Source organism: Phallusia mammillata, chromosome 1 (assembly GCF_965637545.1).
Source record: "Phallusia mammillata chromosome 1, kaPhaMamm4.hap1.1, whole genome shotgun sequence".
Taxonomy (NCBI): Eukaryota; Metazoa; Chordata; class Ascidiacea; order Phlebobranchia; family Ascidiidae; genus Phallusia; species Phallusia mammillata.
This window is the reverse complement of record NC_137252.1, coordinates 21,659,261-21,685,705: the sequence shown is the minus strand read 5'-3', so window position 1 is coordinate 21,685,705 and position 26,445 is coordinate 21,659,261. Positions and strand designations below refer to the sequence as shown.

The 26,445-nt window shown below is 38.1% G+C and overlaps 3 protein-coding genes and 1 non-coding gene across 5 annotated transcripts; 2 read left to right on the top strand and 2 right to left on the bottom strand.

The window, feature by feature from the left end:
* Positions 1 to 246: 246 nt before the first annotated feature.
* Positions 247 to 13,544, bottom strand: LOC145227003 (uncharacterized). 2 transcript variants are annotated; one of them, XM_080092330.1, is made up of 12 exons: positions 13,303 to 13,544; positions 12,650 to 12,731; positions 12,474 to 12,583; positions 11,783 to 11,976; positions 9,872 to 10,058; positions 7,298 to 7,657; positions 5,053 to 5,097; positions 3,894 to 3,973; positions 3,580 to 3,660; positions 3,195 to 3,305; positions 2,161 to 2,289; positions 247 to 1,505 (listed from the first exon to the last, which is right to left on the bottom strand). In XM_080092330.1, exons 1-12 carry the CDS (start codon positions 13,398 to 13,400, stop codon positions 1,171 to 1,173), a joined length of 1,812 nt encoding a protein of 603 aa, XP_079948456.1. In that variant the 5' UTR covers positions 13,401 to 13,544; the 3' UTR covers positions 247 to 1,170. The 2 variants fall into 2 exon arrangements, with proteins under 2 accessions (XP_079948456.1, XP_079948457.1); XM_080092331.1 differs by lacking the exon at positions 7,298 to 7,657 and having other exon boundaries at positions 3,580 to 3,681; positions 13,303 to 13,532.
* On the bottom strand, positions 10,091 to 10,163 carry Trnav-aac (transfer RNA valine (anticodon AAC)). The gene has a single exon. It is a non-coding gene; the product is annotated as a tRNA-Val (tRNA).
* A 3,994-nt stretch (positions 13,545 to 17,538) lies between the features above and the next one.
* Positions 17,539 to 18,485, top strand: LOC145209268 (uncharacterized). The gene is made up of 2 exons (XM_080079536.1): positions 17,539 to 17,787; positions 17,978 to 18,485. The coding sequence occupies exons 1-2, from the start codon at positions 17,577 to 17,579 to the stop codon at positions 18,100 to 18,102; spliced, it is 336 nt and encodes a 111-aa protein (XP_079935662.1). The 5' UTR covers positions 17,539 to 17,576; the 3' UTR covers positions 18,103 to 18,485.
* Positions 18,486 to 22,128: 3,643 nt separating this feature from the next.
* LOC145229281 (growth/differentiation factor 8-like) lies at positions 22,129 to 25,771 on the top strand. Its single transcript, XM_080094593.1, has 3 exons — positions 22,129 to 22,764; positions 23,514 to 23,887; positions 24,051 to 25,771. Exons 1-3 carry the CDS (start codon positions 22,143 to 22,145, stop codon positions 24,435 to 24,437), a joined length of 1,383 nt encoding a protein of 460 aa, XP_079950719.1. The 5' UTR covers positions 22,129 to 22,142; the 3' UTR covers positions 24,438 to 25,771.
* Positions 25,772 to 26,445: the final 674 nt, after the last annotated feature.

The window sequence follows — 26,445 nt, the reverse complement described above, 5'->3', positions numbered from 1 at the left end:
GTGTAATATGCCAACAGAGTTGTGATAAGTGAAGAAAGTTTCCTATCTAACGTAGTCCAGTCGATTATGATAACTAGATTGTTTTTTAAATCTATAATTTTAAACATTTTCCCATAGTTTGGGCGACATTAGTCGCAGCAGAGTGCAAGGTCATTTATATTTTTTGCAATAAGAGTGTGTAAACGGCAAGAAACATTTAAAATTATAAACAAGTTTCAAAATCGGAGTAATTATTTAGGCCGTGTGTTTGCGAGTATGTACTTTATTAGTGAACATCATACAACTATAAACATACAAAATTAGTTAACATGGAATGTCGTGCATTCACAAACGCTTCATACATGTAAAAACAATTCATTGACATTTTTTTTGTTAAAAATGCTGTCATAAGCAGACACGTCAAATCAGTATGTTACCAGGTGGTTTGTTATCAACGAAACTTACACGAGTCGGGAACCAACCCATTGCCAGGGTTTCTAAACCTGCAAGAAAATCGCGTTCGTGTGCGCAGATAAGACAAAACACTGTTATCTGCTTGTGTGTTGGCTAAAGTCTTTTAAATGCTGAAAGTTTTCAAATAAAATATTTGCAAACCGTCGAAAAATGTCAGAATATAAAGATGTTTTTGCAAAACGTTACTGGTTTTCACTATGGCACAAAAGTACGTTATGTGTCACATAATCTTCGCCTTGTCCATTTAAACTTTTGCCATCATTATGCAATCTTTTGCAAAATTATCATGACAATTTACAACTTTAATATGCGAACCCGTCGTATGTGATGTTTAAGCGAGCATACAATTGCAATGTTTGGTACCAAGTATACCTACTTTCTCTTACAACATGCGCCATTTAGTAATACGTAAAAGTGCTAAGCTTATTTCAGACAATTTAAGTACAAGAATATGTCAAGTAAAAAAACGCGATGCCCGGCGAGACTTGCTTTGGCCTATTACAGTGTTATGTCACAACATTTCAAATAAATTAACTGCAAAGTTTTAGAAAACTAGTTAAACAAATTTGCAAGTCGCTGGGGTGAATATGAACGATGATATGCTATCAGCAGTTCATTTTACTTTAAATACTTTTACGTCTGTCCCCCATAACACTTTGCAAAAAAGCCATATGGGTCCCTTGGTTACCCCCAGGCTACCGCAATACACAAACTTTGTTATGTCAAATCACTGACGCCATTGCTTTCGGTTTCGTCACCATTATCGTTTGACGCGTCGTACTTAGGTTCATCTTGAAAATTTAAAAAGTCGCCATCACTGCTATTTTCTGGTGGGTTTGTTTCATCTAAAGAACTGCATTGCCTTTGGAGCATTGACGTCATCGCCACTACATCAGGATCCTCGATGACGTCATTATCTTCGCCCGTTACTTCAGAAGGACTGACTTTCTTGTCCATAGTTTCGAATACGACCTCGTTAAAAATGTCTTCTATTGGCTCGTTCATTTCAAGTCGAGAAATTCGTCGTTGGACCAAACGCGGTCGATTTAAGTCTGAAACAATACACGCTCTCAACTAAAAGCCAGTCCGTCTCTGTAGGAGCAAAATGCCCAAAGAAAAAATAGGTTTTAAGTACAAAGACAACTAAATTTATGGAACTAAACTACATGCATGGTCCAGCCTATGTTTGCGTGCCAGTCAGCTACCTAGAGGTTTTTTGGTGAAAGTACCATGTAACATGCTGAACGTTAAGTACAATTTAATCTACAAGTCTCTCGCCCCCAAAAAAGGTAGTTTTTCGTACAAAACCAAATTCCATTGCCCAAGTTACGCAAATCAACTTATCATTTTCTGTATTGTTATGAAGTTGTAGGCATTTGAACAAGTTTTAGTTTGGTCAGTCCAAGGAGCGTAAGCACGTTTACTTTTTGTAAATTTTAATGTTGCTTAGCTTTTTCTTTCGGACATGACAACATTTCAAACGCGACACAAGTGGTCGTGGTGTTTAATAAAGGCGCCACACAACGTTTGTTTTCAAAAGGTAAAACGCGACGCTTTTCGTACAATTTATTACTTTTACAACCCTTCAATCAATTTTAAACAAACACGTACAAAACGCCTTGCACTTGGCTTTACACTATTCAATGGACTACAGTTCACAAACACACACAGTCACACAGCATTGCGTGACAAAACATCTCCTATTACCTGCTTCCGGTGTGGTAGGAGTGACTCCACTAGGTGGAATTGGGTTTGACGACCTTTTCTTGTTTTTTCTCGATAGAAATAAACCCATTCGAAAAACCTCACGCACACTGCGTTTCCGTTTCTTGCCATCTGAAACAGAGAAGTCAATTTAGATACAAAGGCAAGGAACATATAAACTGTTACCGCTCGTTTGGACAAAGAGAAAGCGATATAACACAGATCAATACAAGAAGTGTGAGTTAAACTTGTTGCAGCATGTACTCATATAAACTAAATACATTTTTATCATTTAGATTATTTTCAAATTCCTTCCTCACAATCACTTGTATTTTCTTCGCAACAAAAACTAAAGTATCTGCAATAGGAGATAAACATTAGTAGGCCTATGTTTTCCAAACTAACAAAATTCGTATGAACCAACATACTCTTCCACACCCGCGTAACGACTGTGAACAAGTCAATCTAAACCAGGATGCTGTGTAGTTGTTGTTAAATAAACAAATAATAAAAACAGCATTTTTCGTTCCCCTTGTGTTTCTTGGTAACCTTGATTTGTAGCACACTCTGGTGCTGTGGACTAAAACCACAAACCCCGAAACCCCACATTTCTCTAAATAACTATCGACGTCAGCCCTAGTTATTAGTTGATCCACAAGAGACCAGCGCAAATGAGTTATTAATAACTTATCGATTTAACAGCTCGAATTTTAACCACCTTCCATAGTCCCTATAGGTTGTCAATTCATTTTACCAGTTTAAAAATGCAATCATAGTTCATAGCTATTTATTGTTTCATTTTCAACTGTTTAAATTTGCCAGCTGGCATTCTGCTTACAATGGATGTAGGTCAGCAAGGCGATTGTGTAACAAATTCCACACAATATTTTCTGTTTATGTACGCAATGTTTTACAAAAAAGGCAAGACACACCCATATGAAGTTACCAATCATCGTTTTTTAAGGATTGTAATGACACTAAAAGCTTTATGTCACATTTTTAACCTTATTAATAAAAAACAACACGAAGTTGCTTACCAGACGTAAGAGAAGAGCTCGCTTCGTTGTAGGACGAAAAATCTTGTCCGATGTCGTCAAATGACGTCGGCCTACTTGGTCCAAACGCCGTCTCTATTCCCTCCACTTCATCTGCCGAAAAAAGCATAATAGTGTGAATGTGTGCTTAAAATGAAAGGATTTACTCAATAACGTTTAAAGCGTAAAATGTTCTAAGGAAAATATTAATCAAGAAAAGCACAATGTTTGTCAGATCGGTCACTGTTGGTTTTCAAGTCTCTTTGAAAACACACAAAAACAGTATATGTCTGTAAAAGTATGAAATACTTTGGCAAAACGTTTTCTCTCGGCATTGACCAAACAAAGTATAAAAATTAACATAAGTACTTAATATTACTATGGTCACCTGATTTATGCGACAACGTCATGGGTCCGCTGAAACCAACACTTGCTTCTTGTCCAGAAATGTACTCAGTTGAAACAGAATCTATCAAATTGTTACAGCAATCTTAGATGAAAAAGTGCAATTAGGTGAAAACTTAGTCTGGTATTAAAAACAAAATTTCAAGTTTAAGAAAAAATACGGCAAAGGACAGATAACAATTGGACCCCAGCAGGTAAAGAGTACATTTTCGGAGGGAGTATCTCAAGGTCTAGCTCCCACAAATATTAAGTGTAGGCTACTTGCAGGCGCAAGTTACAGCAAACAGTATCACCCACCTGAGCGTGGCGGGCAGTTTTTTAAATCAACTGGATCAACTTTTTCTTCAGTTGCAGTTTCTTGCTTCATAAAGTTTCCCCTTAATCGATGCACAAATTACAATAGGGAAGTTAACCCAACGACAACAAAACTACAAAAATAACCAAACAATAATGAGTTACACCAAGTATTGACAGCTGCCGTTAACTCTCAGCAGACCAGGGCAAATCGATGCTCGTGGCTGCAAAAAATAATCTTCAATAGTACGTGCTACCGGTAAGCAGAAGAGGGATTAGGATACTTGTCACTTTAAGTCTAACAGCAAACGGAAAAGTAAACCGATTTGCTTTATTTAAGGCCAAGACCCCTTTGTACTAAGCCCTTGTCCTCACAGGTAGCTTTTATTGTTTGTGCGCCCAGTGCACCATTTCTGAGATTCTGTGGAACTAGCACTGTTTTCACGCATTTAATTGTAAGAAGTCTCCTTGTATCCTTCGCGAAGCTTTATAATTTTGTATGTAAAACTTTAAGAACACGCACCTGTGCACATAACAAACAGCTTTGTTCCTGAAGCAAAAATCTGTTGTGTAGTAAGTTTCCTGACACGTTAGGCGTAATAAATTAGTTTTAAAGCAATGTTAATTACTGTCCTTCTTTCTATAAAAAGATACACCACAAAGCCCCTACTATGGGAATCGTACTAAAATGCTCAGTCGTACTTACCTACTTTATGTACTGCATTACAAAAACACTACACGGCAGCCACAAATGTACGACAAAGCCTTAAAATTCTGACGCGTAGACCCTGTGTCGGCTGACAATGGGCCTTTTACTCGCTGTGAAAGATCGTTTATTCTTGGCCAGGGCTAAACCATTTTTACACTCTGTCTCTGCGTCTGTACACACAGCTTGTTTCAGCACCGCGACCGTGCAATAAAGAGCGCATATGGGACATTGCTTTCTTATATTGGTATTAGAATCCCAATCGATTTTTTAATAACCCCGCGGTTTTTGCTTTTTATCACTTGTTTTGCTTCTGCAACTTGGCATTATTATTTATGCCACTTACAAAGACTGTTTTTTCTAAAATGAATATCAGGTATTTTAAAAATCTTGCTTTTAGGAATAGATTTAATTTTACAACGACCTTATTATTGATAAAAATGTTTTTATAAATACCTTGGTGTTAAAGTTTGTTCCTTGTCGCAAGGCTGGAGAGTAATCCTGAAATTAATAAAAAGAGAATATCAATTATTCATTTTGGGTCCTCAAAACATAAATGCATGTTGATTCACAGGTAAATTAGGGCCTATCTAGGTTCGCTGATGATATCAATCCTTAACGAAAAGTCACATATATGTATAAAATGTGGTGGAAATAAATTTCTTGTTTTGAGGTAGGCTAATACGTTTGTTGCACTTCCTAATGAGAGTTTAAAAATAAATTGGCCACGCCCAAACGTTTTTTACATGGCTGTTTCCCAGCATGGAAGGAAAATTATCTAAAATTTATTAAAGCTGTAGAATAAAAATCGATCGTAGTTTCTTCTAGGGCCAAACATAGAAATACTGTCAACAGGTTTAGCACGTAGATGAGGGTTTTACGAACGGGTTGAGCTCAGATCGTTATCGACCAGCTACCTAATATTGATTTTGACAATTAATTGTTATCATAATTTATCTTTTAGGCTGAAAGTAGGCTGCATTATAATATATCCGACTTAGCGTCTGCTGAACATATGTGCCCTTGATCGGACAATAATTAGAAAAAGTGGGAAAAATTTAAATAATTTCGTCAAACAATAAAATAAATCTTCGTATGAACATCTCAGTACAAGTGTTTACTTACATATTTTTTAATAGTGATATTAATGGAAGCTTAAGCAAATAAACATGCACGTTGGTAGTAAGAGTTCACTGCTTCGTAAGCAGGGAATTAATTGTACCGCAAACAGAAAACGGCAAAATCAAGAGTACATAATTCACTGATCCGCTTTACTTTTTTGATCAATAAAATCTAGGTTTATGAACAAGCTTTGTGCCCGTGTCATATGCAGTTCAGGCATTTAGAAAGATTAGGCTAGCCTATATTCACCAATTAGTGCCATGAAATACTTTATTTTTTTCACTTTTTTCACATTCACTATCAAGTTTACTAAATTCGGTTGACAACCAGCATTTTTTTCATTTCCAGCGAAGCGGCGTTTTATTTGCACCTCGCCATGGGAATTGGCGATGGATAATTAACTTACACCGCACGTAATTGCGTATTGATGAGATTTAGACCGAATGTAGATTGCAAAGCACGCATTCTCACAAAGCTGACACTATACACTTAATTAAACCGTTCAAAATCGGCTATAGCAAGTTGACCGTATACAGCTCAATCTTAACCTCAGCTTCAGAAGGTATTTGGTATGCATTACATTTATTAAATGCTATAAAAAGCGAATATTTAGGCCATGGTGAATACCATTTTAATTGCTTGGACATAGAACAAAGGCAGTACCGAAGTTTCTGTAGTAACCAGTTGTGGCCGGACTGCAATGATTATCTGGCGTTAGCCTAAAACCCCCCAAAAGATTTTTTCCAAGGGGCTGTAAAACGGACAAAAGCATAACAGAAACCAATTAACTTTTTTAAGGTGCGTATGTTTTCTTCCTTGATGGGATTAAGCATAGCAAGTGCATAATATCTGGACAAAATCAGTTATTTTTCATTTGAAAGCGGCTCATACAACTTCTAAAATCACATGTCATATACAGAATCATGTATCATTTATCCACACAAACGAGGCGACGCATTTGCGGTGTCCGAAATTGTATAGTCGCGTCTACAATGACGTGAACCACAGCCTCGTGATCTCATGTAACCAATGACGTTTGAAAAACCACAGCAGTACATTTCTTGTTTCCGTTTGTTGAAATATCGGCATATGTTGTGTTGTTTGTGGACAAACACAGTCTGCGGAGCACAGTTGTTATGACATAATAAGCGTTAGTTTTAACTGATCTTACGTTTGTTGATTTTGTTTTATTTTCGATCGATTAAACTAACAATGTAGCCATCATGTTTTCAAATTTTTAAAAAAATTCTACACAATCGTAACCGCCACCTCGTATCGCCTACGCGTTGGTTACACTACATTTTGAAAAAATGTGTTTTACTTGATAAACTTGTCCGAGCTAAGTTAGAAAAGCTGCGTTGTAATGTAAAGTTAAATTCACTATAGTGTCAATTATGACTGCATTAAAAAAAAACGCTTTCAAATCGATTAGCAGTAAGTTCCCGATGTGTTAGGCCTAGGTTATCGAACATACGTCACAGCAGAGTTTGTTTTGGAATCTTTATTTTACGGTTGTGATTAAAAACAACTACAGGTTTCTATTCAACACAAAAAAATTATAAAGCCTAATTTATCCGACCTGTCATCCACGAAAACGTTGTCTACAAGCTGATCCAGTGAAGTGGGTGACGTAACAACACCCTGACGTCGAATCAAAGGCTTGCTGACGCCATCTTTGTCAATAGACACAACGTAATCATTTTTCAGCTCCTGTTCCTCCAAGATGACAACATCTACAACTCCTTCGTGTTTCAGAGCCTGATCCTCGGACTTAAAGCGACTTAAAGGCGAAGAAACCTTTCGCGCTGATTTAACTCGAGTACTGTAGCTCCCTCTAGTGACGGAACGCTGACATTTATTGTTTGGTGAAGGGTTGTTATTGTTAGTAGGTTCAGATTCGAAGTCTTTTTCGGCAAGTGATCTTCGCCTGCTCATTGCTCTGTGAAAAAGCGCCACATCTTGTAGGGGTGAACGGATAGTGTTTGTTGGTTTGTAGGAAAATGTCTGCCCAGGTGTGGATTCATCGTTCTTCACTGACATAACTAAATCATCAGTTTTATGTGTTCACAAGACTTGATACACAGGTATCTTTTAATTTGCGTTTGAGGTACAAAACGATTCTGGTAAGATATTTCCCGTTTTGCAAACGATTTTTTCTCCTATGACACTCTTCTTGAGTAGAATAAGTCCGGGTTACATACACGTTAAAGTAAAGCGACCCTTTATTTTTGAACAATCTACGACCCCTAAACATGCATTGTTTAAAAATCCAATAATTTTAAAATGGGCTTATCAAATCATTCGGCCACGAAGGTTTTTTTTAACTTCGCCATGGTTAACAGAATTTAGAACATGCTTTGAAAATGCACGCAGACAGACTTCGGTAACCATAAGACTTAATCTGTCTGCACTATAAACCACGATAAGGTTGGTTATTTTGCTGTCACTCTGTCAAATTGAACTCCAGTACATGTAAAGAAACATGTTGTTAGATGGCGCGCATTGAAAAAAATGCAGACACGGAACGTCACATACACATTATTCGATTTCGTTGCAATGAACGTGACAAAAACACTAAAATTGTATATACTTGTTGCATCTAACAAACACTAGCTAGTAACACGTTGTGACGTTTGTTTTCTGTTTACGCATATGCACAAAGTCATTTAGTTTGTCACTATACATCCACTGCACAAAACGCGCCCATTAAATTATTGTTTACTTCCTCAGTAACAGCATGCACGTATATTTTGTCATTCGTTAAACAACAGCTCCACTGTAAATGCAATATTGTGCGCGTGTGCATCAGAACTTTGAATAGAACGTTGAACGTCCGGGCATCGCTGTATCCGCAAGTACAGGCTTTGGAGGAAGCCAGTACAGGTAGTTTATTAGTTGTCTGATAAACTGCTGTCGTTTGTCAGCTGTCAACAGTCTGCACTCTACATAAACACGCAACATTATGCCTGGGTACAAAGCAAGGCATGGCGCACATAATAGCTTTGTGTGATCGCGGCGATTGCGATCTGACACATGAATGTTTCAACTTCAGGCACTGCACCATATATTAATTCAGTACATACTTACAACATATGCATACCAAGTCAGGTACGACACTACTCGTACCACACAAATAATGCGGCAATGGTTGAAATAACAATAAAAAAACGGATATCATATCTTATTAGCAAACTCCAGCCGCCTTTATTGTACATAGTACCTGGGCCTTAAACTTACAGCCGCCTAAATTTGCTAATGTAGAACTGAGTGCTTGTGTCTGCTACGTTTGCAAAGCGTCGTTTCAAAGTGACTTGGATTGAGTTTGTTTGTTTGTTTGTTGTGTCATTAGATAGCTGATTTCATCAATTATGCAGATAATGATGGGTCGCATAAGCGCTGATGCAAATAGCAGCATAATTTGTCGTTTAAACCCCAAGTTTGAGCTATTATAACAAACTACCTTAGGGAGCTGGTTACAAGCAATTAAAAACATATCTCTCCGCACGTTCCAAACAAAGCTAAGCAAGTTTACTGTACATAACTAATTCATGTAAAGCGGTTTGATAATAATCTTTCTACTGTTCTGCACTGAAACTTCAGTAAAGCAACTGACAAATAATAAATTTGTGATCTCTGCTGTCCAGATAAATTGCAATGTGAATAACGTTGGTCACATCCTTTAAGTGGAGTGTGTAACGCGCTTAAAGTTAACTGCGCTTGGGTAAAAAACTGATTTCGATGGCTTCAATAAAGCGTAACCTACAACTGACTGCGGCTTTATGATTTAGGAAATATAAATACGCGAGGTTGCTTGTGGTTTACAGATACTGTTTGAAATAAACGCCGTGTTTGCTATACTGGTCTTGCTTGACAACAGAATGGCGCATCAAATTCGTTCTGGAGGGCTGGGATGACATTTAGGTGTTTACCTAAGGGTCAAACGGGAAATCAACGGGTTACCGCAAAACACATAAAATAGGAGGATATGGCCTATAATATCTGGCTTTGCGGTATCTAACACCCAAATTGTGTGTTTCGTTTGCGTCTAATTGGTAACAAGGTCAGAGACACGCTAAATTAAACCGCTGGAAATACATTCGACAACCTCGAAAGATAAACTACATGAATTAAATTACTTATATTAGTTGCTTACTTGCACGGATGGTTTTTAGTCCAGGTGTCAAACATTGTTAAAGTAAGGTACAAAGTTGATTCGTCGTGACTTGGTTGTATGGAATTAATCACCTTGCACCAAGACCCAAAATTGTTTTTGCTGTGTTTTAGTCCGCTTCTCTCAATAAACTTGTATTCCTTTGCATGACCATTTTGGTTTTGAATCTCTGTGAATAAAAAAATACCTTTAAAAAAGTTATGTTTCCGCCCGGGCTCGAACCGGGGACCTTTCGCGTGTTAGGCGAACGTGATAACCACTACACTACGGAAACCACGGGGGCACGATCGCTAGAATTACTTGTAGTAGTTTGACGCATACCGTACTTGCTGTGCAACCGTGCACACCTATAATGTGCAACAGCCATCGGCCACCATCTCAAACACAATAAAATGCTATTTGCAACAAACTGCCAGACATATTGCAAACAAAGGTGCATAAGAAACGGACTTGCAATTATTTGCTTTACTAACAACAAAATTGACAGCGACGTAGAATAAAACGTATCATTGTTTTTGTCGAAACCAGGGGTGGGAAACCTGTTTGTTTATAAAGGCCACTAAACGGTTTATAGACACTCGTTTAGGCCGCATAGATCACTTCCCAGGCCAAGGAAAGCGGTGTTCAAACGTTTTGACTTACAGAATGCTCGTTTTGCTATTCCCCCGTAGACCTGTAGGACTTACGGTCCAACTCCAAGGTGAATAAAATTCCTCACTACAACATTCATGACTTATTTAACCTAGAACCTTGCTTGTTTTCAAATATCAATGATCTAAGAGCAGCTTGTGACATCGGAAATCGCTTTGTGTACCACTATGAGACCATTGACTCTTGTTTGTAAACCACTGCCTCATAACTAATCAAATAGTGATGTAGAAAAGTGGCATGGAACCCTCAAGGTGTTTTGTCAAACTTTGCGGAACCCCCATAAAATAATTTTAGCCAATGTAATAGACTACACCAAAGAAAAAACATGCATTTTTACTTAACACACCCCAGGCACACAATAAAAGTTGACTCCAATTAAACGATTCACTGAAACGCATTGCCATGTTATCTGCAACCGTCGTTTCTACATCTATCTCGCAATTTGGCAAGAGTGTATTAAGGCTGTGTTTATTACGTCACAATTGATCAATGGTGCAACCAAGGTTAACTAGATTGTACAGGCGTTGTTATGATTCATATTTGCACAACAAACCGCTGCAAACCCCTGAGTAACCCTTAAATATCACGGAACCCCTGTAAGGTTAGTACGAAACCCTAGGGTTCCGCGGAACCCCGGTTGAAGAGCCCTGATGTAGAATAAAGGTCAAAAATATGTTTCTGTATGTTTTTTAGCGCCTGGTGCAGTCTGTAATATCAACATCCTTAAAATGCATTTTGACATTAAAGGCCGCACTTAGTGGCCTAAAAGGCCGCATGTGGCCTTTAGGCCGCAGGTTCCCCACCCCTGGTCGAAGCGTTTTATTAATAAAATGAATACATTTTATTCTACATTGCTGGGAATTTTGTTCCTACCAAAGCTAATATATATTGCAAACAGTTCAAAGACAGCAGACATTTTAACCATCCCTATTATCAACATCAGTGTTAGTTACAGATGAAATTGTACATAAACCGTATGTTGTCCGTTGTACAGACACGTGAGGACAAACGGATCGTAAGCTTGACGCAGAAAATTACGTCAAAATCTTAAACACTTTAGAAAAAAAAAAACATTTAGGGAAAACATTTTTAAGTAAGATTTAAGCAAGATAAAAGTTATAAAGATCACAAAGCACATATTTCTGCTCTTTTTTAAATCTATATGTCATTGATACAGTATTATAGAATATTTTATTATTGTTTTAACTTTATAATCTACATGAAGAAAGTGGTCAAACTTACCTATAATGCCTTCATCAGATCTTGAAACTAAAATTTTGAGAAATTTTAGCGGTACCAAGCGGTGAAGTTCTAAGGAAACTCCAGTAGCCACAATTTCGCCGCCGCTAACTTCATAAACACGATTCATATGGCACATGAGCAACCAATTTCGTGTCAGCGCAATTGTCTGTATATCTTTGATGGAAAATTCATCTCTAAAATGATTTATAACTGCTACAGGGTGTAGTGTTTCAATAGTGATGTACCCAGTGGTGGGATTCAGCCGGTTCGCACCGGTTCTATAGAACCGTCTCACGAAATTTTATGAGATCAGCGAACCGGTTAGCATTACTGGCTACTGTCAATGGACTTTTTGTAACAGAACCGGCTGAAAAATATGACTTTTGTGATAGAACCGACTGACAAAAAAATCGAATCCCGCCACTGGATGTAATGTATTACTCGTATGTAAGCCGCCCTAGTTACGGATACTATTGTTTCGTAATACAACTTTCTGTTGTTACATTGTATAACCATTTGCCCATATCTTTTAGTAACGTTAATAACTGTACCCTGTACATGCATACAAATTTAGAACTCCAAATTAATTAAAATGTTGGAGTGAAGAAATAATATCGAAAAAAATTATAATGCATAGAACTTTGAAGCGTGCACTTTTTGAATTGAGGTAAAGAGCTTACCTGTTACTTACCTCGTTTCATCGACGTTTATTCTGTTAAGCTTGCCCAAGGGTGTGAAATCGCCTTCAACCAAAACCTTCCACTTTTTGAACAATGAGTGCTGCCCGTGAGCCAATAATGTCTAAATTACAATCTTATGGTATAAATGCGTTCCAATAAAATCTTTTTTGGCAATAAATGGCATTACCTGAACTTTGTTTCTTGCCAGTTGGCTATAACACATGGTTTTGGAGCTCTTGTTTGAACGCACTTGATACTCTTTGCGGTGCCTGCAGGTTTAAGTGCAAAAACACAATTAGCTTCATTAATGCGAACTAAACAGCTTTAGTCCACTTTTTCTAAATACGTTTTTCATGCATTCTATAGGCTAGTGGTACACAAGCTTTGCTATCTGCTGAGCTAAAAATAATTAGCAGCTGGTCGCCAAGATCAATTTGAGATGCAAAATAAATTTAAAGTTTCTGAACGGAAACTTTACTTTCAACCAATTTTAGACCCCGAAAAACTTGTTTTATCAATACTTGGTCGTCAGTAAATGTTAATGCCCAGGGGCGAGGATGCATAGATTTGTAACGAGGTTGCCAGTTGTGCACCACCGATAAGCTGCGATAAACACAATTGATACATGAATAAAAACAAAGGCGCTGCGGAAGTTTATTGTGTCAGCAACCAAAAATGACTCTATCTATCGGTACTAAAATCCAAATTAAATCTAAAAACTCGTTTAAAAGTTATTTTTATTTCGCAAAACTAAAAAAAAAAGTATTTAGTAATTATTGAACCCAACTTTTATCAGTCATTTTTAAATACACTAAAGGACAAGTAAATACATTGGCATACCAAGCGTTGTCATATCCACGATTTGTCCTTCCTTGAATTTCTACTCCACTACAGATTTGACAAAACGAGGAACCAGAAGATAAACAACCATCTCCCATTTTGCCTCGACTTCGTTTTAAAGTTAACGTTTGCCGATTTGTAGTTTAAGCGGTATCCTTCAGAACTTCCACATAAACAACAGCACCGGATACCTATATTTATAAAACCATTTGTTCAGACTCTTCAAGAAAGAAAAGAAACGCGAAATACTACGAAAACAACAAACACCTTTATGTATCTGACTTTGGAATCGGTCAAAATTGTAACAAAAGACTAAACTGAGTTTACCTCACTGTGTCGTCACAAATAAAGCCTATTTGAGAGACAAGCGGAATTATTTGAAAAAAGAACTTGATGGTAATGCTTGAAGCAAATCAGTTGTTCCTTCAGTTTTACCCGTTTTCCGCAGAAAAGATGCCGAAGTGCTTTCCGTGGTGCAAATGTATATCTCGCAAAGGAAAAAAGGTTAGATTAAGAAATATTTTCAAGACAAAAACTGCTGCCGATTAGCCTTTTTCGAGGTTGTTTTCATTTACAAAATAAAACTAGCTGCCATACGTATCTGTCGTGATATGAGACCAAGTTTTATTTAACAAAGGTTTTCAATTTCTTTTCCATGTTGCAAATTTAAAACCAAAATTTATGTTTTAGAAAGGAAAAGGTCTTGTTGATGACGACGGCATGTATAATGAGGGGGCAATTCCTTTGGTAAATAAACTACTTTTAAATTTGATTGGTTTTGTAATTAATTTCCTACTTCGTATTAGATTGGTGGCACATTGGAATCTAATGTGACGTCTCTTTTTGGAACCGTCCGCCGCGGAACACCTGAACCCGGTAAGAAACTCACAACAATAAATAGACTAGTTATTTTTAACCTGTTTGTCGCGGCACATTGGTACGGTGGCCCACAAGTGCAATTCAACAACTTTTTGGCTGACATTATTTTTTTTCAGTGCAAACATTTTTTTTTATGCAAACATTTTTTTTTTCAGTGCAAACATTTTATTTTCAGTGCAAACATTTTTTTTTTCGATGCAAACATTTTATTTGCAATACAAACATTTATTTTTCAGTGCAAACATTTATTTTTCGATGCAAACATTTATTTTTCGGTGCAAACATTTTGTTTTTCGATGCAAACATTTTTTTTGGTGCAAACATTTTTTTTTCAGTGCAAACATTTTTTTTTCAGTGCCAAAAAATTTTTAGGTTCCATTACAGGGTGTGTCAAAATTTTTTAAAATTGTGGAAACGTGATAAACCTGTACATTACACAGGCAATTGGTTGTAATCCCTGGCCACTAAACAATTCAGTACTTTCTATAGTTAATAAAAATTATAATAACAAGTATGTTGTGGATTTAAAGTTAAGATGGATTGTTTTTTTGCACTTATCCACATTTACATTCTGTCTGTAGCCTACTCTCTGCACACCATGCCAAAGACCAAAACGCTGGAGTTGTTTGTCTTAGCTGCACTGTAGGACATGTAAAATGTTGTGTTGTTTTACATTGAAGCTTGCTAATAGGCTTCATTGTCAAGCAATATACATCACACTTCCTATTATTGTTTAGTTTAAAATAAAGGTCCAATACTTCTACCCTTGTGTTAACTTCTTAAAAAAAATCAAATTGTCCGCCACATCGAACTATTTTGCTTTATAATGCCAAAGTGAAGTATTTTGCTATTTTGCTTCATATTGTCAAAATGAAGTAGGTAAACCGACACATATATTTAATTCAAGTCCCGAAAATTCAGATAAATTAAAATCGATTTTTTTTGTGCCCTATTAGAAAGTAGTCCTTTAGGAACCATTGCTGCATATGGCTTTATTGAGCCTTCTTCATCCCGGTTACGCCTGAAACTGTACTCCCGCTTCGCTCTCACAGCCAGCTTAGCCCGCCCCCAATCTGTCCATACTTAGCCCGTGTTAAATTTGTTAAGCCATTAGTTGACCTTGTTTAGCTCGCTAAGTCCAGACTTAACCAGCTTAGACTTAGCCCCTGTTCAATGAACTACGTCAGTGATTCTCAACCGGGGCCCTCTGGGCCACGCGTGTCGGTTCACTAGAAACATTCGCCAAGAGACATTAAGTAATTTTTTCCTTCGTGGCGTAACCCCTTTCTTTCGTAATGCACAAAATTAAGGATATGTTACAAATGTCTTGACTTTGGATTTATTACATATGGATGTTCATTCGTATTTTTAAATTAATCGACAAATTGTCACTCGGTCTTCGTGGCACATTGGGGCCACCAAGCACCATACCTACTTGATTTGATGTGATTTTAAACTTTAAAACAATAAACTTTAACGATTCTGGAACTAAAAAGTTGATTTGCCGTTACCTATTTTTTAGGATTCGACTTTTTACCTAATTTCATGGCCATAGCAATTTGTAAAACGTGAGCACTGTACTTGTTAAGGTACGCATGGCCCATGTCTTAATATTAATGCCGTTTGTCTGTTTTATATAAATTTATTACTACCCCTATAAATCCTGGACTTTAATTTAAGTAAGTTTTTTATCTGCGTTTTTTTTGTGTGCAGGCGTCACTGGGTCCTAAGGGGTTACTTATTGGGGGCACAGGTTCTTAAGGTTACTTGAAGGGGGGCACGATCTATGAAAGGTTGAGAACCACCGCACTAAGCCATCGCTTAGCACACTTGGCCCGGACAAGGTCTGATTACATCCTAAGCTCCGACTGTAGGCTGCACAATGCCTACCATGTCATTTTGCAATTTTTGACACGCCGTGTAAGTCCTAGGTGATGAAGCCACAAATGTTTGCTCAAAAAAAGTTTGCAACAAAAAAAAATGTTTGCACTGAAAAGTAAATGTTTATACTGAAAAATAAATGTTTGCATCGAAAAATAAATGTTTGCATCCAAAAAAAAATGTTTGCACTGAAATAAAAATGTTTGCACTGAAAAATAAATGTTTGCACTGAAAAATAAATGTTTGCACCGAAAAATAAATGTTTGCACTGAAATAAAAATGTTTGCACTGAAAAATAAATGTTTGCACCGAAAAATAAATGTTTGCACTGAAAAATAAATGTCAGCCAAAAAAATGTTGAATTGCACTTGTGGGCCACCGTACATTGGGGTGCCAATCAAATTAGCCTGCGATAATAAACCAAAAACTCAAAATTGCCACGAAGGTTTTTGTAACATAGAACATTTACCGGTATCTTAAAAATGTTTATTAATTGTTGACGGAATGAAATAAAACCATTCTGCTTTTGAGCCAACAAAAACTGAGATACATGTTTGTTCTTCAAATGTGATGGTAGACGGCTAAGGTTTTGAGCCAATATCTAGTTTTTTATTAATTAATAATTATTAATTTGTTCCAGTTCTTACACTCGGCGATTTCTACTGTCTGTCCGATGCCAGCACAGGTAGTACCTGTCCATCTACAACAGATTCAGAGGTGAATTCAGTAAACGTTGGAACGTTAGGTGTCCCGGAATTTCCACAAATTTCAAGGAAAGATGAAATTGATTTCGAAAAAGCGGCTACTTATCTGGTAGCATTAATAATACGAAACGCACTGCTCTTAACCACGACCGAAGTTTATGCGGAGCAGGGTGGTGTCTTTAATTCTGGTGGTAAAGAACTGACAAGCGAAGACTCATCAGGTACGCTGTTCATTTTCCAAGCGCTACCTAGTCTACATGTACCCATTATAATATCTTAGTGTTTTGAACTCTTTGCGCAGTTTAAAGATGTAATTGGCTATAAACATAAACGTCGAACACGGGTATGCTAGGCATAGGCATATCCGGAAAAACACCTCGGGTCGGCCATATACCCGACAATCTTACCAACGTTAGTCATGCATTATATGCTTTTAAAAACATATTCTGAATTTCAAACACAATTAATTTCAATCGCGCCTATTGTTTCACAACCTCTGAAACGTTCGCTCATTATATTCGTGGCTAAGAGCAATCTTGTTTATTGGCGTGTGTAGGCACACAATTTTAAAACATTAGGGGGGGCAAGACAAGTACCACATAGGGCTGAACACAAACTCAATAGATAGAAAAAGTAAAGTCAAGGCCTTCATTCCCCGCCAATTGGCGGATATGTTTGGGCCCTGAAAGAAAAAACGTGAAGGGAAAAATACTAAAGATCTTTTGACGTTTAGTTGATGTGACGTACCAGAAAAACATTGCCCCTATGACTGCAAATTAATTCAGATTCGTTTTAGTTGACAAAGAAACGATGTCCACAATAAGTGAACCAGATATTCCGGATGATGTCGCTGTTACTAACTTCGTGAGCAATTTGTTAAATGACGTCATAGAGAACATACAAAGCAAGTTGTTTGACAAAAAAGCGGTGGGGGAAAATTATATTCAATTGAAAACATCAACATTGCAAAGTGATACGAGCACATATACTGACGTCGACAGCGAAGCCACACAGAACACAAGTAAGTTTTTGTTTGTAGTATGTTTGCACTAAGAATATACATAATAAGTTGATAATTTGTTACCCCACAGGTGATTAAAACGATAACATGCGATTAAAGTCCTCTTTATCAGTTAATGTCTATGTTTGACCAGTGTAAAGTTTTTTCTTCTTCTCAAAACAAAACTTTCTATTTGTCATGTTTGCTGTAGACGATTCTGTAGAAGCGGTTGACATTCTCTCTCTGGAATGGGATGATAACGACATTTCAACTCCAATATTTCGTGCTCTGCACCATCCACCTCCCATTACGCTCGTATATAACCAGGATGGATGACGCGGTTGCACACTCAAGCTGTTTCATATTAGTGTGTAGAATTTTCATTTTTGTGTTGTTATGAGTCATACTTATGTAAATGGTCAGAACACATAAGGCCTTTGCCCGGCTAGTTGCCATAAACAAAGACATATAATACGACAATCAATTTTGTTACATTTTCCCAGGTTTACCTAAAAAGTGGTAATACTGATCTGTGTCAAATAAACAGTTTTCCCATAAAATCAAAAACTGTTTTATCTACTTACGGCCGCTAGGTGTCGTCACGGAACCAATTTTATGTGGAAAATAATTTACATACGTGCGGAATTTTAATTTGTTTGACCTGACCGCTTGTTCACCGCCATATTAGTTCTTTGTTTCGCACGGTTCGGATTTACCAGTTTGACTGTACATATAAAAACTAAACGAAAGTCAATCTGTTGTCTACTTTTTGAAATTTCTTAGTTTCGTTGTAGCGTTGGTTTCGGAGTATTAAAACAATACACAACTATATCGGTTTCAGGAGATGTAATGTTACACCAGACAAGATGCTATTGAAGTATGCAAAACTCAATACAGTCTATTTACAATGAGAACAATAGGGACAGCATTTATTGAATCGATGCCGTAATTTTTTATGGCAGCCAAATTGCAGCTGCGATAATATTTATTTTTTAGACATCACGTAGGTTTTGGTTGCATAATGTTTTATCACTTAGGGAAACTGCTTTTGCAAGGAAAGACGAAAGAGCAATAATGAGTTTTAGCGAGTACCAACACAGGGTAGGACTTGTATGCATATTTTTAAGCTTATAATTGAATGTGAAAGGCTTAAATAGCCTGACTGTTGTTGGCTGAAGTACCGTTGTTGTGCTGTTATTAAAAGTGTATATTTTTGGATCTTTTGTTTGTTTGTTGAATGGACCAATTTTCTTCTTGTAATGTTTAGTTAATGATTGGTGGACATTTGATAATTGTACAATGAAGTGTTTGGTTTGTCTTTCAAGGGCTGTGACGTTGGAAGCAAGCATTGCAGGGGTTTTCTTTTTATTGGCAATGTATTTGCGCAATGCGTTTAAGTACTGAAACGTGACTATAGGATGGATACAGGGTTCAATCTTTATAGTTTACGGGATCAAACTTTGGAATCAACTTTATTGACATTTTAAAGGTTGAAAGTTACTAAATAATTGTAGTTAAAATTTACAAGTTTCCAATGTGGCAAAAATTACTCTTATGCCAAAACTTAACAATTTTCATTAAAGAGCTTATGGTAACTTGCGAAGTCATATCTCAAGATCCCAATACCGCCCCGTAACACAACAAAGTCATTTGCACAAGATTTTAATTAATTTTGAACAGGTATTAAGATGTACATCGTTTTGTTTAATTTGCCATAATGACTCTCAAATTTAAGCAATATTTGCAAAAAAGTATTGCCTTATTAATTTTAAAAGCACAAACCTTGGTCCCTGGTCTCATTTGGCACACGGTGATGTACGAGTAAAGTGCGCCTAGAAATTCCTTGAAACAACTGGATTACGAAACAGCTTTACCTAAACATGGTTAACAACATTTTGCGGTTGTGTGCTCGATTTTGCGGGCACAATTTTTTTGGAGCGCGTGTCTTCGTGTTGGAGTGTTGCACGGCGCGGGCCCAAAACACGCCCGGTATGCACTTACCACACTCAGAAAGATTCGGGCACGTTTAGCGTTTGGGTTTTGACGTGTGGCGCCTTTCAGCGCAAAACAAATAGACCAAGGTGAACATTCGCTCATTCGAAACGTTCTTCACGGATAAACATGGGGGCAAGCTAAAAGTAAACGACTGCGCTTACAAAAAAGAAAACTGTGTGCGATTATTAGTCAGGGATTCAAAGCCCTTTTGAAAGGTTCGCTTGCTTACCTGTGTCAAAGACTTATATACATGTACTTCACAAAGCGTCTTACTGTCGGCGCTCTCCTCAACCTGTGAATATGGGGTCACGAAAACATTTTGCAACATCTCGAAATATTGAGAAATTGTTGTATTTTTGGCACTAAATCAGGTTACATTTTGTCCACAAATTGATAAAACTAGGCTCCTGAATGCATCAATTTACCTATGTTACAAAAAGCAATGCCACATATGACCTAATGCACCTATATCAGGGTGCAGGATGGAGGTTTGCCATGTCGAGCTGTCAGTCAAAACAATGTCGGTGCCGGGTTGGGCTGGCTCTAAATTTAGCTTGAAGTGGCCAAGTCAGCATAGTGAGTCCATGGCCTATTGATAAAAAGGCCGGTCAGGACCACACTGACGCCAACAGTTGTTTAAAATGTTCCGGTAATAATCCCCTCATTAGTCTTACCATAAATGGTGAAATGAAATAAATGCAGAAGTTGGTTTGTGCTTGCAGTTATCTAGTTACTTTGCTTGATTGCTACCATACAAGGCAAACAAAGAAAGTATAGCAAAAGAGTGAGTATTAATCATTCAAATATCGCTGTAAAGCCACACCTTGTGACAACATGCAATCGCAAATGTCAAAAATGGAAGGGTTGGGGCGTCTAAAAATATAAACTGTCCTCTTAAAACATGCTGTTACGCTAACTCATGATTGAATGGTAAAATTCTCAACGTCAGACAAACGCACTTCACGAATTTCTTGTGTCCAATGAAGGGACGAACAAACATGCTGACGTAAAACTTTGCGTTTTGTAAGGCAATGAATATTAGTCCTCAGAAAAAAACATGACTCACAAACTATGCATCTATATTCGTTTCTGCAAACAGCAAAAATTCCCTCGAAAATAGTTTGTCAAAACGATTATACTAAAGCTTTTCTGTAACCAGTTCCACCGATTTGCTGTGGTCATCGTTTCACGGCAGTCGGGTTTTCGTCTATCAGCATGTTACCCTGGATTTCGGTCAGCTGCAAACATGACATTGCTTGATTTTGCTCGCCACGAGTCAGCAGTTTGTGATGATATTTGATTTTGAATGTGTACAGAAAGCGATTGACGCACATTACGTTTCATCTGCAAAACGCGGCAAACACAGATCTTCCAAAGCGCTGACTGATGGTTAGAAAAGCAAATGTCTTAGAAGTAAGGTAAAGAAATTGCCACTTTCGCGAAACATTCAACGGAACAGATTTTTCATAAACGAAGTGCAGGTTAGCGGATTTTTTCAGAGTTTAAGGCTTTAACCCCAAAACTTGGAGTATCCGCTCTTAATGAGAAGATCACTCTCATAATAACTTGTTTAAGGGAGTAGCCCACATTTTTTTCACAAGCCTATCTTGTTTATTTCTTTTTCACCAAACGCACGTGAAAATTAGGTAATACATAGCAATATATATGGTAACTGTAGTCACCGGGGTGTGTATGTCTATTGATGCAAGTTATGAGAAACCGAAGATGGGAGAAGCAATAATCTTTAACATTCGATTATATTTGCTCACGGTTTTGTGTCAACAAACATCGATGTTAACGTCATGGCATTGATTGCTCAGTTCCCATGGTTACGCAATTTCTCGCGTTTAAGTAAGAACAGTGACAGAATGAAGATTAATTGTGCGTTACTGTTTTCCACATCCCGCGAAACAAGGTCGGTCAAATTAAAAGCCACACCTCAACGTGCCGAAACGAGTTGTGTCGCAAGGCCAGCGGCTCCGGCTGGAGCATAAAGGCACACGTCGGGAAAAACCGGGCAGTATAACCGAGCGACGGTCGCCTGCGGATCGTATACTCAGTGTTGATCAGTGTTTCAACCTGTCATGACATGTTTTGCATGGACAAAGTTCAGAATTTATACTTCGAGTTGGCTGCTCAGATTTCATCGCAGAGAGATTTTGTAAATGAGGCAAATGCGCCTGCGAAAAAAGTGACACATTTTCTCTCAAATTTTTGCGGCGCAGTGAAGAGAAAAAATGCGGCCGAAGTTAAGCCACTTTGACGCTTTTCTTAGTAGACTAGATCAAACCGGTCAGTCAACAACCTGACCAACAATGTTAGGTAAACTAGATTTTTCTAAATGCATTTTTTTGTTTTTAGCGTGCACCGAGACGCGGATCATGTTTAAATTATTTACTGTAAAAATGGTTTCGGAAAGATGGTGCCTTATGTTATGTATTTTTGTTTTGTTGCCACTGTGGGTAAACTGCGGACGAACCAGCATGATGACGAATAATATTTCGAAATTTGATCCAGAGGCAGGTAGAGACCTAAAAACCAGTGACGAAGATTTAGAACGCACAATATCTGATGGCCAGGAAAGCATTGCCGCTATCGACCAAAATACAATTGAGTCGCAACGCAGAAAGTTGCGGGATAATGCGACGGCAGAAACCGCGGAGGTAGCGCAAAGTCTTCGTGGCTCAGTAAACACTACAATGACGCTGCACAACGACGTGGTAGTCGAGCGCAGTCTTACTGCAGACGATGAAGCTCTTTGCGGACGGCATAAGGTTTGCACGATGGAGGAATCTACAGCCATTCGTATTGAGAAACTAAAAAGGACGATTTTAAGTAAACTAAACTTGGAAAGGCCCCCGAATGTGACCGTTTTGCCTCGTAATTCGCCACCTGTACTAGAAATGATGCACAAATATGGAATCCAACGGACCCCTCCTGAATCGGAAGTTTACATCGACGAAGAAATTGTCACAAAAGATGTCGTAGCCGTCGCCCGACCACGTAAGTTCAGATGATGTACCTTTTCAGATGATGGTTGCCTAACCTGTCGTAAATATCTCGTGGCCCGTCTCTACCCTACCAGTGATGTAGCCTGGGGCGCATATACACATATATCAGGCTAATTTGCGCTAGCTTGAAGTTAAGCCTTAAACTTAAAAAATATCATAAAAGCTGACGACCTACTTTCAACACCTAAAGTTTAGTTGGACACAAAAAAGCATGTGGTTTCAGATAAAAAGCTTTTGCACTAGAATAATTTAATCGGATTTTTAAAACTATGTGCTAAGCTGCAGTAGCTGTCCAGGATGGAGACAGGTAATCCTTCAACAAATCGATAAACAGTTACTGTAAAAAGGAAAATCGCGACTGACTTAAACATTTTCCTACGCCCTCTGGGCATTTCGCGCATACTTTTGGTTGCTGGAAGGTCCGCGAGTTCACACGTTTCGGCTAATATTCACTCCCGGGTTTCTTCCTATAAATTTTTTCCTGTATTAGCGTGATTTGTTGTTCATCAGTCATCCAGCACTGGCAAAAGTTTGTGATATGGTACATTTCCGACCTTTAGTGGTTTTGATTTTTGAAATGAGCCTACTCCATTGCCAATATTTTACAAGCGTATTTACATTACCTGTAAGCCTGTAAACCAATTATTGTATGATTGTAAGATTATCATTATGAAGCAATTCTCGTTAAGCCTTTCCAATAACGCAATCCCCTCAAAATGACGAATAGTTTTTTGATTGCAGCACCATTTCCGGGCGGCATGCAAGACCGAGGTTGCTACTTCCACATTTCAGAGGACACGGTGGGTTACGACGTCGATTCTGCTTTTCTGTGGATCTTTTTCCGCCAGGTTCGCCTTGGGGTCCCGAGCATCCTGGTCGATATTAGAAAATATCACGCCCCCAGTTTTCCTGGCAGGCCGCCAAGGACATCTTCCTACAAGATTGTTCGACTGCACCCAGAAGGAGTTATTACGCCGGGATGGAAACGTGTCAACGTCACCGACTTGGTCCGTGCCTGGGTACGCCAACCAGAAGTTAACTATGGAATCAAAATCCACGCCATTGGACATCCAGATGCCATTGTGCTCGAAGATGAAAGCAACACAACGTCGCATGTAAGTGACTATGTTGATATTCAAGTTTTTTGGTTTGTGTATATTGCTGTTGGTTACAAACAAAATGCATGAAATACTTACAGCAATCACTGCTGCCGTACAGATTTGTTACATTTTGCTGCCGTTTAAGTGGTGAAATTGACAAACAGTTTTATTTGTCCAGAAACCGTTTATCGACATGAAACTGACGATGCAGCCGCAACATCGAAGTAAACGTCATGCCATTCGACGCTGCAAAGCGAGCGAAACCAACGAACCGCGATGCTGCCTCTACGACTTGGAGGTCAACTTTGAAGCGATCGGATGGGATTGGATCATCTATCCGGTTACGTATAACGCCAGGCTTTGTTCGGGCGAATGCACAATGATGCAGGTCGAAAATTTACGGAGTAAAGTCCTGCACCACACTGACATTGCGCGGGGAAGAGTATCAAGCTGCTGTGTGCCAAAGAAGATGGCATCAATTAGCATGCTCTACCATGACTCTTCATCAAATATCGTTTTTAGTCGCGTGCCGGACATGGAAATAACTAGCTGCGATTGTCTGTAGCGCCTGTGAGTCGCCACACACATGGCATTTTGTACAAGCAGCAGTTGTACACTCCGACCAAGCCAGTCTTCAAATAAAGAACTCTCCACGGCTTTGTCAGTAGAACAGCGCGTTCCAAGGGCACGGGCAACGATGCAGTGCGGTGAACTAAAAGCGCTTTTCCCACGAGGTACACACGCGAATTATGTTCACAATTGAATGCGATAGAAGCTGGCAGCGGCCAGCACTGGTCTATTTCCATTGCACTTCGCGCTGCAAGGTGTTGTTTTCTTCCTTCAAACTTCCAAACGTATTTATTTTTCTAATTTGGAGTATTATGTATATACATACATTACACTTCTACACCAGTCCTGCTTCTATCCAGAACTTTTGGACATTAAGATGGGCAACGTCTTCATAAGCCTTTTATTGTAACGTGGTGCGACATGGTGTTGTGAACAACCGACCTTACGATATGTAAAATACATATTTGTCAATGAGACACTACCTGACACATTTACTTTGTGTCATCTGATTCAAAACGCAAAACATAAAAATTTACAGATAACATTACTACTTGTGACCATTGTTGTTGCATAGACATGCAGCTGTTTTTATTCATATAATTTTTTGTCAACGTTATCACGCAATTGCTTGGCAAAATATGGACATGTGATTCTATACTTCTTCCCCTTGCTCTCTTGCCTTTTCGATTGACTTATTTTCATGGTTCTTTTTTGTTTAATTTACGAAGTGTATTGTGCTTTGTAAAGAAAAATGCTTTGAAAGTATATATCAGGACATAATGCAACATTTGTTTTATTAATTCAGGACACAAAACGGTCAACGTAGCATGCAATTCAAACTCAATGTCAAAACTTTGAAAAAAATGACGTTACGTTGAGGTTCTAAAACGCTGTGATGATCATTGAGTATTGTTGCTTCCACTGTAGCTATGCAACCAGTTTATAGGCATTGGTTGATACTAAAGTAGATGGTGCTCAATGAACATATGACAACAGCATCCAAATTCACAATTTCATTAGTTTTTGTGTGCCAAAGTTTTGTGCCAAATGTGTTTGTGTTTAATAAGTATTCTAACTTATTATATGTTTTTGTATTGCAATACTTTCACCTTTACTGCTTCAAGCTAGTTTTGGATTCTATGATTGTCTTTCTGTACATTAAAAAAAGCTTGTTGCGCGATTGCTTAAGTTCTTGGGCTACGTATGACCTTTCGCTCTGGAAATATTGTGATTTATTGTTTTACTTTTTTTCGTTTTAGCTGTTTTAGGTATTTTTGGTGACTTTTTTTCCAACAAAGTTCATAAATGTGCTTATTTTAAACGTATTAAACCAACCAAGTATTGCCAATAGATTTGTTTGTTAATATTATAACATCAGTGCAAACACCAGCACTTAAAACAGCTTCTGCTGCTGTTCTACGTACCAAGCAAACATAGAGCCCAGCAACTATTTCAGCCTCTAGTGTTGATTTATTGCGATCGTGCACAACAACAGTGTTATATTTCAATTTGGACGATTTAAAACGAAAGTAAAGATAAAACCGACATGTTTTGTGTTCGAAAAATGCTGTTTGGCGTTTTAAAATCGCAATGGTGTTCGACTTCCTAGCGGGAAGTATTAGTTTATGAGGCAGACAACGCACAATTGGTAAAAATGGCGGCGGCGGCGGCTTTTACCAAAACCACACTTATTTGGTTCATTGATACCATGTCTTTCTATGAGGTTTTTCACTGAAATGCAACAGAGGCTGACATTCACAACAAATATGCATTCTTCTCGATGCCGGCACTCAGGCTATTGGGATTTGGCCATAACTACGTCAAATGACTTGCCGGTTTACCGGTGGTTTAAATTTCAGTGAAGAATTCTTTTAATGCAAACTCTTACAACTAGGGCGTTTTTCAACAAATCACGGCACTGGACAGGAAATATAGGTCAAATCGGCGGTCATGAGAAGAGACATTCGATAGGAAAGATAAGAGAAAAGTTGGCCTAACGATAG